This window comes from Neurospora crassa, linkage group VI (assembly GCF_000182925.2).
Source record: "Neurospora crassa OR74A linkage group VI, whole genome shotgun sequence".
NCBI lineage: Eukaryota > Fungi > Ascomycota > Sordariomycetes > Sordariales > Sordariaceae > Neurospora > Neurospora crassa.
Window position 1 is genome coordinate 121,753 of NC_026506.1, and position 14,399 is coordinate 136,151.

The window sequence follows — 14,399 nt, forward strand, 5'->3', positions numbered from 1 at the left end:
TAGGGTACCAAGCAGGCAGTGTGGCTCAAATATTACATTATCTTACATATGCGATGCCCCTTACTTTCCATTCTTCTTGTCCTCCTGCTTCTCATTTCCCTTCACTTTCTGCTTGCCATTTACAGCATTAGCACCAGCACCAAGATCACATTCCTTCTTGTGCCTCTTCCAATCCGCCACCTGGCACTCCTTCGAACAATACCGTGCTTCCTTGCACTTGGAGCACTGATTCAAGCCGCCTCCATTCTCTCTGTTCTTTGGCTCGTTGCAAAAGTTGCACCTGTATCTCACCGTGGGCTTTGTGGTTGCCGTGGTGGGTGTGGATTTGGCATTAGCTGAAGCCGACTTGGTGCTAGCAGGAGACGGGGCTTGAACTGAAGATTGACCCGAGGTTGAAGGCCGCTTCGGATTCAGAGCCAAACGAGCGGCTTTAGCCACCAGAACTTGGGCCTGGGCCTGAGTCAAGCCAGTGCCAGTCGAAGCCGCAACCGGAGTTGAAGTCGAGGCTGGTTTCGGAGGTCGTATTTCGAGTGCTTTGGCGGACAAGGTCGAGCGAGTGCCAGTTGGGGCTATCGCTCGAGTCGGAACTGAGGCCGGAGCTGACCTTGTGGGGTTGGCTTGGATCTTGTTTGCAGATGGGAGCTGGCTGATGCCGGTTGTAGCCGGAGCCGGAGTCGAAGTCGAAACGGGAGCTCTGCCCGGAGCTGCTGCTGCTGAAGTTGTAACTGCACCCGGAGCGCCAGGAGTCACACCTGTAACTGGACCAGTATGGGGGTAGAGCAGAGGATCCCAGCTCATCGGGTGCTGATACGGTTCTCCAAGCCCTGGACATCCAAACGGAAGACTGATGGCCGCTCTAACAAGATACGGCCCGATCTCCTCCCATTGTGGAATTGGATAGTCTTCACTCACTGACCAACTCTTGGGCAGTCTACCCATGCTACACGAGCAAAACACCGGGTCATCCTTCCGGGACTGTACATGGTTCGCCACCGGTGCCCTCTGCTTCTTCTTGTACTCACAAGTTGGTCCATGCTCCCATGTATGGCCGCGACACCGCTCAGCAAAAGCAGGCAGAGCCTCTTTCCAAGTTCTCATGGACTGGGACATGACGGATTGATTATAAATAGGCATCGGGTCGCCGATGCTCCCGTCTGTCAAGTATCTGGGCAAGCTCTGGCGCAACTCTTTGGTGATCACCAGCACAGCGGTATCCAGTATCACCGTTCCATGAGCCAAGTCCAGACAGATGCCGTCTTTCGCAATAAAGATGACGATCCGTCTCATCCCATGTCTAGAATGTTCAGGTTGATTACCAGTGGCAGCACCCTCGCTCCAACTGACACTACTGCCGGTGCCGCTGCCCATTTCCTTGCCGCAGTCAAGACAGTTTTCATGGCAAGTGCAATCCGGCGACTTCTGGCTGGGAGCAAAGTCGCACAGTGCAAACACGCTCCTACATTGAGTATCCGGCGTCAACATGATATTCGGATTTATGTGCCTCCAGTCTGACTTCGGCCTCAGGATCCCGGCCGCCATGTCAAACAGCGTGGACAAGGTGATTTTGAACTCGAACCTGGCATGCTCGCCGGATGTTATGAGATACCGATTTAGAGCGTTAGCAAACTGTTCGTCTTTTTCCTTGAGCTGCTTCTCCTTTTCCTCGGGAGAAGCGTTTTTCGGGAGTGGATCAGCGATCTGAGAGAAATGCGAATGCATTGTGGCTTCGCGCCTGGAGAACTGGTAGTGGTGGTTTTGTAACTGCAACCACCAGAGGCAGAAGCGGTTAGTGCTGTGGAAGGAAGGGTCCGGGAGGCAGCCGATGAGAGGGCCACTTTGGCAGAGGCGGGGAAGGGTGTCGAGAGGATTACCGGAAGACGACGAGGGGGATGATAGAGAAGATGGATTGGAGGAATGCAGATATGGGAGTGACCAGTTCATGGGTTTCTGAGTGCTTTGCTCCAAATGGACGGGGTGCATGAAGGATGGGGTGAAGAACGTCCTCCAAGCGAAGGGTTCGATCGGAGTTTCGACGTCGATGAAGCCTTTGGACCGGCCAGCGCGGATTTTTTGCTTCTCATGGTTGGTGGGGAGCGGAATGTCGATGAGAAATATCACAGGACACAAGTGGGAGTTGTTGGAACCGTGGGAGAAGAATGAAGCGGTGGGGTCTCTGGAGATGATGAGGTGATAAGAGCAAGGGGTGACCGGCACGGAGCGGATTTTGCATTCCCTGTTTTCCAGTCTATCCAGGAGACGGTCGGTGAGGAAGGTAATTCGCGTGCTGATCGAACTGATGCGTTGGTGGTTCTCGTCCAGCTTGGCCGTCATCATCGTCTTGACCGCGGGAGGCACGGGCTCCTAGTCCTGTGGCTCTTCCGTTAAACCGCACATCCTCGTCACTCCGCTTTGGTTTGGCATATGCTGACTGATGAACACAGACGAACCAGAACCCAAGTTAGCCTCAAAGACTTTTAGGTTCATCTTCAGAGTTCCTGATGCCATGAATGAAAGTTCGTTCCGCCCCGCAACATCGGGACCAATCGTAGGCACAACTTCAAGGGTGACCAACCCCGTCACTGCGTCCATCAACAAGATGCTGGTAGGAACCATGAAGCTGACGAAGAGGTCGCTCTGTCCTTCCCACCCAAGGGGATCTGTCTCGATGTTGAGCCTAAATCGAGGAGTGAAACGCCGTCCTTTGGTCTCGAGCTGGCCAAACCCCGTCTGCAGAGAAGCAAACAAGTGGCCAGGCAGGTTGGCGACAGGTTTATCTTCGTGGTCATGCGTAGGGCGGATGCAAGCCTGCAAAGCCGGGACGTATCGTGCAGGTATCTTTCCCCTGCCCCTTCCTCCGCCAGCTATTTCAGGTCTCAAGATGTTCAAACCTGTCTCCAAACTCAACATGATGGTTTTCAAAGTGAGGAGTGAGTGTCGGGGGATCCGCACAGTAACTGCGAGGGAGCTCGGAATGTTGATCCACTGGTAGAGACTTGTGTTGTGCTTGCTGGCACTATGAATTGCCTCGTGGGCGGGGTTGTACACTCTCGGTTTGAGAAGGGCGTCGGGGTCGGGTATGGCGTGCTCAGGCGAGGAGTAGGCACCGAAATGGTGGAGGATGGTGCAGAGCTCTTGGTCGAAGGATCCTTGGGTTTCGACATAGTTGACGAGGGAGTGCTTGAGGGATTCAATCATCACCTCCATCGTATGGTGCCAGGCAATGGTCGGGCGCGAAGGCAATGCTGAGAAGAACGGGGAGAACGTGGCGGCTGAGGGGGTGATGATAGTGGATGCGGAAGATGACTCTGAGTCGCTCTCAGATGAGTCCGAGAAGCGAGAGCAGGGAACGAGGTTGGGAACCGGGGACGAGGAAGGCTCGTATGGGTCTGATCGTTCGGGATTGACGTTGGCGTCGCGGTCGGAGGAGTTGGAAGTTGTGGCACTGTCGCGATGGCCGTCGTCGCCGTCTGCGGTTACTGCCGCCGAGTTGGTGGAAGTGGATGGATCGGGAGAAGAACGACAGGCTTCTATGGTCGAGGCGAGGATCTCACTAATCTCTCCATTAACCGAATCTCTGTCGGGCTCAGAAGACGTCTTTCTCATTTCGTCCAGAAATTCCGTGAAATCCATCTGCCCGATGGACTCATCCTCAGACGGATCAGTGGTTGGCAGTGGATCGCCGAGGATGACCACTCGCTCCTGAACAATCTTCAGAAGCGACGCAAAAGTCGCCCGATTGCATGTCCTTGGACTTAGCAACCTGAAGCCCACTCCATGCCTGTGAGTACTTCCTTCAACACCTGGGTCACCTGGGCCATCGCCATCGCCATCGGTTTTTCTCTCAAACAAGTACCTCGACTCATACATCCTCGAGTAAACTTGCAGCAGAAACTCCACAAGCTCATCAGCTTGAAACCGGATCTTGCGCAGTGGCATCTCCGTCCGCATGTTTTCCCACCTCTCCTTCTGGTTGCGGAATTCACGCCGGAGCTCGAGGTCCCTTAGCACGAATGCCGCTTGCTGAAACGCCCTGGAATCAAGCATCTCCTCACGTATTTCCGGGGGGATGTTGCGTACATGTTCCGGGATATCTGCCTTGGCGGTGGTCTTCTTCTTCTGAGGTTTCTTTTTCTTCTTCGCCTTGCCTTTTCCTTTTCCTTTTCCCTGTTCCACCTCTTTGTCCTCCTCCTCCTCTTCTTCTTTTTCGCACTCTTCTGCCTTCAGAGCCTTCAAATGTTCAGAAAGCTCCCTTGTCGTTTTCTCGAATTCCTCGAAATCCCTTGCAAACTCTTCCATCACCTCACGCAGGACGGGACTGGGGCCAGGCCAGATGTTGTTCTTGTCGCTGATGGTCCAGTCCCTGCCGCTGCCGTCGGTGGGGTGGTGGTAGACGGGCCGCTTCCAGGTTAGGCGCTGGTTGAAGTACTGTGCAGCGGTGGCTGGAGTGGTGGTTGGGGTTGAGGAGGGCGCCGGGGAGGCACCAAAAGCGGGAGGAGGAGGAGGACTCGGCGTTCCGAGAGAGGGTGGTGCTGGGGCAGAGGTGGAATAAGGGGAAGAGAAAGTAGGTGGCGGAGGAGAGGGATAAGTGTTTGTGTAGTATTCTACTGGCGACAGACCAAGGAGGAGGGACATTGTGAGGAGGTCGCCATGGAGGAGAGTGTCTGCTACCTCTTGGGGTGTCTTTGGTCCCAGCCTCGCATCGTTGCTGTCGGAAGGCCGAGGCAGGGGAAGTGTGTGCTCGGTGTACAGTGTTGCTGCCAGTCGATTTTCAAGGAGGGGAGAGGCGGCGATGAGCACGTTAAGTGCTCCGAGATCGTCGGCCAGAGATGAAGTATCAATGACGTGAAAGGATATAGGCGCTGGAGACCTGTTCGACTCACTCGGCACTATGCGGTAATCATCGCTGTCGAGGATCAGAGGATCGAATGAATCCCGGAAGCGATACCAGTTGCCAAAAGTCGTGTCCATGGGATACCCAAGGTCTTCCGCCTTGTGGTGCTGAAGGGTATGCGCAAAAGCGAGCGCATCGCCGATGAAGAAACGGAGGGTGATGCGGCCTTTGTGCCACGCACGGCGAAAAGAGTTGCACCAGTCGGCAAATTCTTGTTTGGCGACCGCCTCGAGGCGTTCCAGTTGGGATAATCCTTCGTCTGGAGGTGGCTGGCCGACAATGGGGAGGTAGGCAGGTGCGAGATGGAAGCCTTGGAGAGGGTCGCAAGAATGATCGATGCGGACGCCGGGGGAGGGGGTGGTGAAGAGAGGGTTGATCACTCGGCGTTGGAGCGTGTCGGTGCTTCTCTTTGTCGTCTTCTTCCGTCTCTCCTGAGCCTGTTTTCTGGATTCATTCGAAGGCACCCTCTCCTTTTCCTTCCCCTTTCCCTTGTCTGCCTTCTTCTGCTTTTTCATGTTGTCCTCCAACTCAGAATCGGTATCCGTGCTTTCGTCTGTATCCTCATCTTCGTCATATCTCTCCTCTGAACCCGTTGCTCCCCACCGCCAGAAATCCTCGTTTGCCACTGTCGCGTGGAAAGTCGCCTCCAAGCCTACCGGCATCGCAGCTTTGAACGAGCATGCAGCCGCTCTCGTAGCGGCGTAAGGGACTCCCACCTCTTCTTGCTCCCTTTTGAGCACAGCGGTGCCGAGACGCTTGAAAAGGCCATCTGATAGAGCCTCCTGCTGAGCGGAGTCGGGTCGACAGAACCAGGCGTCCCAGATTTGGGTGAGCATCTTTAAAGTGCCCGAGTCCGTGAAGCGGATGCCGCTTGTGGGGTTGCTTGAGTTGTGGGCATCTCCGATGGGGTCTTTGGCGTTCTGTTTTCCCTTTCCTTTCTTCTTTTTGCTCTTTGACATAGAAGGATAGGGTTGAAATTCCTGACCACGACCGTAGGGACTTGCGTTCCACGTTGACATTGTTGAGCCGATAAGGCGCAGCCTCATGGCTTGCGAGCGAATGAGCCAGCCGAGGTTCTCGGGAAGGTGCTGGTGGTAGTAAATGGCAAAGAGATCATCAGACGTGGGCGGCGGGTGAGGTAAGCCGGGTGCGTAAGAAGAGGAGGGGTTGATGTTGAAGTCAGGGTCGATAAGCAGGGTGAGCAGGAGGATGTTGCGCGCTGTGCGACAACACATCATTACATAGTTAGCCCCCTTACCTCTAGCTGTTGAAGATGTGAAGGGGTGGAATAGAGAGAAGGAAGGAAACGTACCAATCACCAATCGATCGACATCGCAACAAGTGATATCCAACTGGCGGGTTTTGTCCATGTGCGTTGTGAAGAACACATTTCGTATGTCGCCCGACCCGAGAAGCAGGATGTCTACCGGCTTCCCTTCGCCCATTTTGTCCGGCGGGATGTTCTCCGTCAGACACACAGCGGGGGTGTCGCCGAACGGGTAGAACGTGCGGGTGACATTGGGGCAGCTTGGTGTCAGCATCTTGGATGGATGCTGGCGAGATGATACTCCCTTGTGTTGTCGATGAAAAGTTCTGTGAGGGTGGTGTTTGTTTGGAGAAGAAGGACAGAAATTTGAGGAAGCGATCTGAAGTCGAGGATTTTGTACGCGCTATGGTAGAAGTGGGGGGTGGCACGCCTGTCACTGGGAAGAGATCAGGTGAATGGGAGGAAGCCGAGTGAATGGGAGAGCTGATAAGGAGGGGTGTGAAGGGCGCGCAATCCTGAAAGATCAGATGGAAATTACGTATGACTAAGGCCTGGGAAGGCTGATTGATGTTGGCTAGGCAACGAGCTGAGGACACACAGATGATGCCGTTGCGAAGCTGCCTGTTCCTGAAAGCAAAAGACAGTGGCGCTGACTTTGGGCTTTATTGTCATGGTTCTCGAAAACACAGAAGACCCTTCAAACATATCAACACTTTTACCGTAGTTTTATGGATCGGGGAGTATCAGCTGGGTCAAGCGGATGGGCAGTTGAGGCCAGTGAAGGGGTGCGCGCCCACTTGTCGTGGTAAGTGGTCAAAAGATGTCTGTTGACGAACTGTAATGAAGCTTGTATGTACTATGCGGTCTACGCAGTCGGTCACCGGGGCGTAGACCATTCTAGCCTTGACTTGAATGACGTGGTTATATTTGGGCCTGGTGTGCAACACGACTGTAGATTTCGGTATTATGGTGACAATCTGTACCTTCTATGCCCCTGGCTCCAGATCAATCACTCTGGTCGCGTAAGTTCGACAAAAGGATGATTGTGAGCACCACCCTCAGCATATAAGCGCTTTAAAGATCTTGTCCGCATTCTTTGTCCAGAGTTCAGTGTAGGCGCTGTTGATCTCCGCTTGATATCTGTAACCTCTGCTAGGGTCAACGTAACGAAACTCAGCAACATTGAATGTTGCTCCTACCATAATCCATTCTCCCAAGGAATCAGGCGGAGCCCGTCGTAGAATGTACTGCTTCGATGACCCCCTCAGCAAACAAAGAACGTCTCCCGGTTCTGGAACATCCACTTTGCTGTTGCAGAACTCCAACTTTCCGTTGTCACATATGAAGGGTGTGAACCCATCGAACTCTTCTGAGATGAAATTGGCGTATTCGCTGCATCTGTTCATTTTGTCCCATATATCAGGATTAGGTACGAATTTGCCCTCCTTGCAGAAAACACGTATATCATTGTAGGCGTCTTCGAACGTTTCGAATCCCGGCATGCGAGTGGCGATTTGAAACCCACGGAAAGACTTCTCGAAGTACTTACTGAGTAAGTACTTATTGAGTTTCCATGGAGGTGGATCAATCACAACCCCAGCGTGGACTTGAATCCAGGTCTCGCAGTCGAGGAGATACTGCGCGCATCCCCAGAGAACATGAAACTCAAGGGTGGGGTCAAGGAGGCGCATGACCCTGCTCTCTTCCAATATCTCGCATCGCCGTCCAACAGTTTGTACAGTTCCGATGATCAATGCATCGATTTCCAGAACCCCGTTCTCTTGAAGGATCCTGATGGGATTGTTACCTCTATCCACCGGGTAGTGCCAGAAATCCTGGGTTTGACCTTGGAAGTCTGGTACCCATGACGGGCATCTTCGTCCCACCCGTTGACGGGAGTTCAGTGACAGTAGATCAATACACCCGCTATCTCTCAGCATCCAGGCAGCATAAGCATGGAATACCTCGTCCACGGGCTTGGAATAATCAGGTGCCAGGTCATTCGGGACCTCCTCCGGACCATACAACAGTCCAAGGAGCGAGTAGATCCGGTCTCTTGGGTCCGTAACCTTGAAGTTGACGAACATGGACAGCAAGTAGCCTAGCCGCTGCGACTTTGGAGGAGAGGCGCCTTCCATCAAAGACTCACGCACGCGGTGCTCAACTTCCCACCTCCACGCAGTCTGAATCTGAAAAAATCCGTTCGATTTGTAACTCCGTCTGGGATTAAGCTGCCACTGCACGAGGGCCAAATATGAACGTTGTTGCACAATATCACGACTTGCCTCGTCAAGGATGGACCACGTCAGGCTCAAGTGCCCGACAAGAAACTTGACTTTTTTGCTATCCTCTTTCCAGTCCCTGACAGCCACCTCTTGTATCACCCACATCCGCTGAAACCATGGCCTCTTAAGTAATGTGTTCATCAACGGTTTGATACGGGTATACCAATATTCTTTGTCTTCGGCGGTACCCTTGATATAAAGATCGAATGCGTGCCTCCACGACGACTGGTTAACTGTCCCGTAATCTCCGAGCCAGACGTTTACTTCGGCAGCAAAGGCGTAGACATCCCGCATTCGAGGCACATGAGCATTCCGCTCGGCCACATCTTGCTGGTTGATACAGAGACTATCGATCCATAGGCGGCGTGGCTTGTCTTCGTTGCGCAGATAAGTCAGAGCCAAGTGGAGGCTGGTCGTGACGGGATAGGAGTGACCGTTGAGGTTGATGTCCTTAGTCTGCGTCGGGTCACCCCAGGTGTATGAGATTGTAATGTAGTCGTCTCGCGGCCCGTTAAGGGCGACGTGGTCAAGAGTGCAAAAGACAGGGTCGTCAAAGGAAGCTGGGTGGAGCGTGACGACGCGGATTTCGTTGCCCTGGAGAGGTCGATGGGTGGAAGCGCTCGAGGGTTGGAATGACTCCATGGTTGGTGATCTTTGATGCGACGAGCAATTCACAGCGGAAATAGAGGAGTTCGTCGATGGTTCTGTGGTCTAGTTTGGAGAAGTGATGATTCAGGATCGTGAATTGTGGACTTTTGACAGAGAGCTGGAACGGGGCTGCAGTTTCCTTCGTTGGGCAGCTATTACCATGTGACCTGTTGGGCCTCAGCTGAAGCATGACAGGCCGCCGGGAAAGTGTGGCTTAGTACCTCTTTGGAGTGGCTCAGGAAGGAGGGACCAAATGGCCTTTATCCAATGAAGTTCAAAATACATGTACAAAGAAGTCACTGATCGGAACCAATTTAGGATCACGTCCATTGAACGGGGATCAGAGGTGAAGGTTGAGCGAAAAGTACCGCTTAATACAGCAGCCATACTATCGCTACATGTAATAACACCCCCCAAGTAGCTAGAGGTATTCCTCTTTGATGTGCTTACATCAGCTTTTTTGTCTAAATCAGCATCGGACAACCCAACTAGGAGGGCCTTTGGATCAGCAAAAGCATCCGCTCCAATGCATACCTACAGGCCCGTGAACCTTTGATCTTCCTCCCTGAAAACAGTAATCCTCACTAAAAGATTGTTCTAGTCCCAAGAGGCAGCCTCCTCTAACCTGATCCCTTTCTTCATCCATCAATGTTACCGTGAATCCAGATCGTTATAATTCTGACCAGGAAACAGTGGGAAAAAAAGAAACGGAAGGTAAAAGACACAGGAAATATGAAGGACATCACCTGTACTTCCAATGGTAGAATCCAGAACTGCTCAGATACTTGAAGAAGCATGACAGACAGGACATATAACCCTCATCATCCAGGTCTGTTTCTCAACTTCTCATGTTCAGGCATTCAATTTACTGCAGACACTCAGAGAGAACTCGTAGCATCTTCCTGGCAGGCCACTCGCGAAGCCGATAACTTAACAGCAACTTGTGACCTGGACCATCGAGACCTCCAAGCAACTTCACATAACGCAGCAACAACATCCACCATGTTGACGCCAGTGGGCACTGGCGTCCTGCGCTACAGCTACCCCATGGGTGACACGCCAGCCGTGTGCTTGACGCAGGACATTCCCCCTTCGTTTCGTGTTCGCGCTCGCGCCCGCGCTACGAAACGAAGAGATACAAAAGGGAAGGAAAAGGAAGGAGAGAAGGAAAATGACAGACAAGACGACGATAGCCACAATGATCAGGAAGACCCGATCAGCATCTTGCTTCTTGGGTGTGGAGATCTTCGCAAGATTCTCTTCACGATCAATCTTGATAGTAAGCCTGTCTGAGGTAGCCATCCACTCGGGGCGAGGTTTCAATGGCTAACTGGGAAGTAGAAGGTCGTCAACTGGACATAACCTGCTGTGACAACGAGCGAAGCATCGTTGGTACGTGTCTTCATCCGAAAAACAACCACCTTCAAGAACACAAAAAGGAATTAGGGCAGAACTGACCTCTATCCACACAGCCCGCAACACCCTCTTTCTAACCCTCCTTATCGACATGGACTCCCAAACCCCCCTCACCCTCTCCCTACAAGACCTCTTCCCCGTCTACTACCACCTCTACCTCCCACCCTGCCTCACCAGCCTCATTACCTCACAAGCCCGCAAGCTGATTGATATTTCCGACTCCCTCCAAACCTGGCACGCAAGCACATACGGCCGTGGGGGCATCCGCTTCTGCGACTCGTACTCCCTCTCCCGCGCCCGCGAGGTCTGGCAATGCTGGGCTCAATTCGACGGCAACGACGGACCCGGGGTGACTGATGTTGACTTCAAAGCCAAGTTCGAAGCGGACCTGGCTGCTACCAGAGGTGTGAGAACCGATGAACGAGTGGATAGCACTGGCTATAATCTCGTCTACACAGCCATACGATCGGCTGCGCCGGCAGCGGATGAGGATATGCGCCATCTGAATGATCTTCATCAACAATTCTGGAGGGTTGGGAGTCTTTCGCTCCAAAACAGCGATGCGGTCAAGAAGGAGAGCAGGCAGGTTAACCCGATGTTTGTCACACCGGATGTCGGACGTGTGAGGATGCACTGGGGACTGGATCCGCTTCTTGGGTTTCCGTTAGCGGAGGCGTATACGAGGACGGTGAATGAGCCGGAGGATGTGAGTGCACCGCAAAAGGTTGTGGCGCTTGTAATGGAGAAGTTTGCGGCTTGGTGCCAGAGTTTCAAGAACGCATGGGCGGAGAGAAGCGTGGTGACGAGGTGGTTTGTCGGCGATGCCATTGCCTTTGGGCATACTTTGCAGGGCTGTGCGAATGGCGTGACAGTCAACGCCCACTGGTATCGCAGCCGGCATAGCTTTAGACGTTTGAAGTTTGATGGCGAGGATTACCAGCCCGGAAGCCCTACTCCTGCCCCATTATCCTTCATGGTCATCGACACCTCCAACCTCATCGATGATCTCGGCGCTCTCAATGTGCTGGTAGCCACCTCCCCGCTGCTCGAGAACAACCTAGCTGCCACGATCTACACCGAGATGCTCACACGGTACCACCGCACTTATAAAGATGAAGCAGACAACCTCCTTTGCGGCCCCCTCTCCACCGTCGCCCTCCTTCTCGGTCTGTTCTGCGTAGAACATGCCACCAACACCTCCCTTTACCACCCATCCCAGGACGCCATGACCTACCAAATGATGGAATACGGATCTTCTTTGCCCACAGACATGCCTTCAAAATTATACCAGCCATACGAGCGGCTGAGATGGAAGCGGCCCATAGCGCATTAGGCGTGCGCTTTCGACCCGCCTCCACATGCATCTCCCGAATCCATGTCTTTGCCCGTGTACCCCATCAAGTTCGCGGACAAGGACCTCGTTGGCATAGTTCACCAGATGTACAAGAAAATGTTCTGGGACGATTGTCCAGACGAAATCATAGCCGCCACCATGGCTAATATGACCTTGGCAGACGACGACCACAACAGCACCCACGAACGAAGGTCAAACCACAAACTTTACACGCCCGCCAGCTTGGCTGCTTTCCTGAAATTGACCAAGGGCAGAGTGCAAGTGGACGACTGGACTGCGACCATTGAGGCGATCCTCGCTCTCATTGAGAAAGAACCGAGAAGGGAAGCACATGGAGACAGTGAGCCGATCGCTGATTACACTCCGGAGTTGAGGGCCTGGTTGCACCTGTTTGGCGTGTATACACCGCTTGAATGGAGGGTTTCCAACAACAACACACACTTGATGCCGAGAAGTGAAAGGCTTTGGCAGTTGCAGACGTGGAGGAAAATTCCGCCGGTAATGTGCGTGACGGTGGTGGTGCCTCAATACAAGTCAGTTGTGGTGGGTAGGTTGGAGAGGGACAATTTGGCGGTTGGAATGCCGACGTTTGTTGAGTGTGCCATTTCCAAGCCGGGCGACAACAAAAGTTGCCATGGGTTCGCGGCGGTGCAACTCGGTTATGGGTGGCCGCAGCGCGAGGTTACCCGCGTCAGAGGTTCCAAGTCGATCTTCAACACTATCATGCGTCTCCCGAACTTGGAAGGGAAATACCACTTGATGGTGTCCTTTATGGTCCCGACGTCGGTGCTTCTTCAAAATCCCAAGACGTCGATGGTCAAGGTCCAGTTCCGACGAACCCCCAACGCCGCCGATTATGGAGATGTCCTTGGACCCGGATTGACCATACACGAAACTCCCCTCCATAACTATGACCAGGTCGTCATCACCCGATACCCGCCTAGGGTGCGAGGCATCCCAACCGTGTATGAATTTCCCAGGACATTACCTCCCCCGGATCTGTCGGCTAGTGCCATCATCGTAGCTGGCATGGACGAACTACGATCCGAAATCATCCCCCTCACCGCACGCCTCCAGTTCACATGCCCTGAACTGAACTCTTGTCTCGCAAAAGGTTACACAGCCCACTACCGCCTGGTATCACCATGTACATACCTCATCACCCTCAGCGGTAGCTTTACCGCGAGCACCTATGACATCACGTCCATGTCTGAGTCGCTCTTTGTACACAGAGACGGACCAGAAACATGCACATGGGAATCAAGTTTTCCCTTCTCCTTCCCGCTTCTCACAGATATTTTCACAGCAGACCTCATCACCGGCCCTGTGAGTCCTGACAACAACTCCATCGAGCTACTGGTCAGAACCATTCGCCCCGCGGATATCCGGGCAATCGGGGCCTCCCCATCGTGGATTTATCCTATCCTCCTTTCCCCCCCTCTCCCCCACTCTGCTTCCCCAGTACCTTATTCCTCGGTCACACCAATTTTATGGTCCCTCCCCTACCTCCCCTGCATCGACGATCTCCCAGTCCTTAACATCCAAAAACTTCGCTCCTCCAGCACCTCCTGGCGTCGCTTTAACCTCTGGCTCAAAAATCACACCTACACCCTTTCCCACTGGGAGCACGAACACACAGACACGCAACCGGAATCCCTACAAGAGGACTTGCTAAGCATTGGCGAGCTGTCCTGGTTGCAATGGAAGAAGATGGTTCAGGGCATGATGTTGGGGTTCACGGCAGCTGTTGGAAGGAGGCAGAATGTCTTTGCTGTTTGTCCGGGAGGTGATCAACAGAGGGTTGTGAGCATGGTCTTCTTTGTGTCGTGTTTGAGGCTGGACGTGGCGAATCGATGCGTGCTGCTTGATGGGGCAGTCCTCGTGCGGACGGCGGAGACAGCTGCCTTGATTGATGGGTTGGAGAAGGAGTTGAACGATTGTGCGGATGCTACAGCGCCGGCGTGGACGGAAGCTGAGCTGGACACATCCCTTAAGTATTTCAACACTACACGTGAAGGCATCCACCTCTGGAAGGAGATCCTCCCGGCTCATGTCGAGCGGTGCCGAACTTGGGAGCATGACGCTGATAGGTGCGAGTATCTTCACCGCGCCGGTGCAACGGGAGTGATCATCCCGATGGATGATGATACTGAGGAGTCCTCGGTCCTTTGCAGCTGTGGTAATGGACGAGTCCCGGACCATGATAGCGCCCCGCAAAAGGTGTGGGAGAGGATCAAGAAGCATTTGGTGAGGGTCGCTATCTCCCCTCCGTTCGGATGTCCATTTGTGGAGGAACCGTATGTCCCGGAGATAAAGAAGAATGTGAATAACCCGACTCCGCGGCCGCCACCACCACCACCCAAAGCTGTGTGCAGGAACCCAAACTGTAAAAGAAAGGATGGAAAAGAGTTGGATCATACTTGTCCCGTTTGTGAGAACACCAAGTACCTCTACTGCTCCAGGCCGTGCCGTAAGGCTGATACAGCGAGGCACAAGAAGGAGGAGTGTCAGGGTGGAAAGGGCAAGAAGAAGTGAAGG

At 53.4% G+C, this 14,399-nt stretch overlaps 3 protein-coding genes across 3 annotated transcripts; 1 reads left to right on the forward strand and 2 right to left on the reverse strand.

Moving 5' to 3' along the window:
- Positions 1–60: 60 nt before the first annotated feature.
- Positions 61–6,432, reverse strand: NCU07116 (hypothetical protein; the record flags this gene model as incomplete). The annotated part of the gene is made up of 3 exons (XM_955184.1): positions 61–2,361; positions 2,473–6,110; positions 6,204–6,432. The coding sequence occupies 3 exons, from the start codon at positions 6,430–6,432 to the stop codon at positions 61–63; spliced, it is 6,168 nt and encodes a 2,055-aa protein (XP_960277.1).
- Positions 6,433–7,216: 784 nt separating this feature from the next.
- On the reverse strand, positions 7,217–9,148 carry NCU07115 (hypothetical protein; the record flags this gene model as incomplete). The annotated part of the gene is made up of 1 exon (XM_955183.2): positions 7,217–9,148. Exon 1 carries the CDS (start codon positions 9,083–9,085, stop codon positions 7,217–7,219), a length of 1,869 nt encoding a protein of 622 aa, XP_960276.1. The 5' UTR covers positions 9,086–9,148.
- Positions 9,149–10,093: 945 nt separating this feature from the next.
- On the forward strand, positions 10,094–14,396 carry NCU07114 (hypothetical protein; the record flags this gene model as incomplete). Its single annotated transcript, XM_011396701.1, has 4 exons — positions 10,094–10,370; positions 10,433–10,483; positions 10,564–11,673; positions 12,022–14,396. The coding sequence occupies 4 exons, from the start codon at positions 10,094–10,096 to the stop codon at positions 14,394–14,396; spliced, it is 3,813 nt and encodes a 1,270-aa protein (XP_011395003.1).
- Positions 14,397–14,399: the final 3 nt, after the last annotated feature.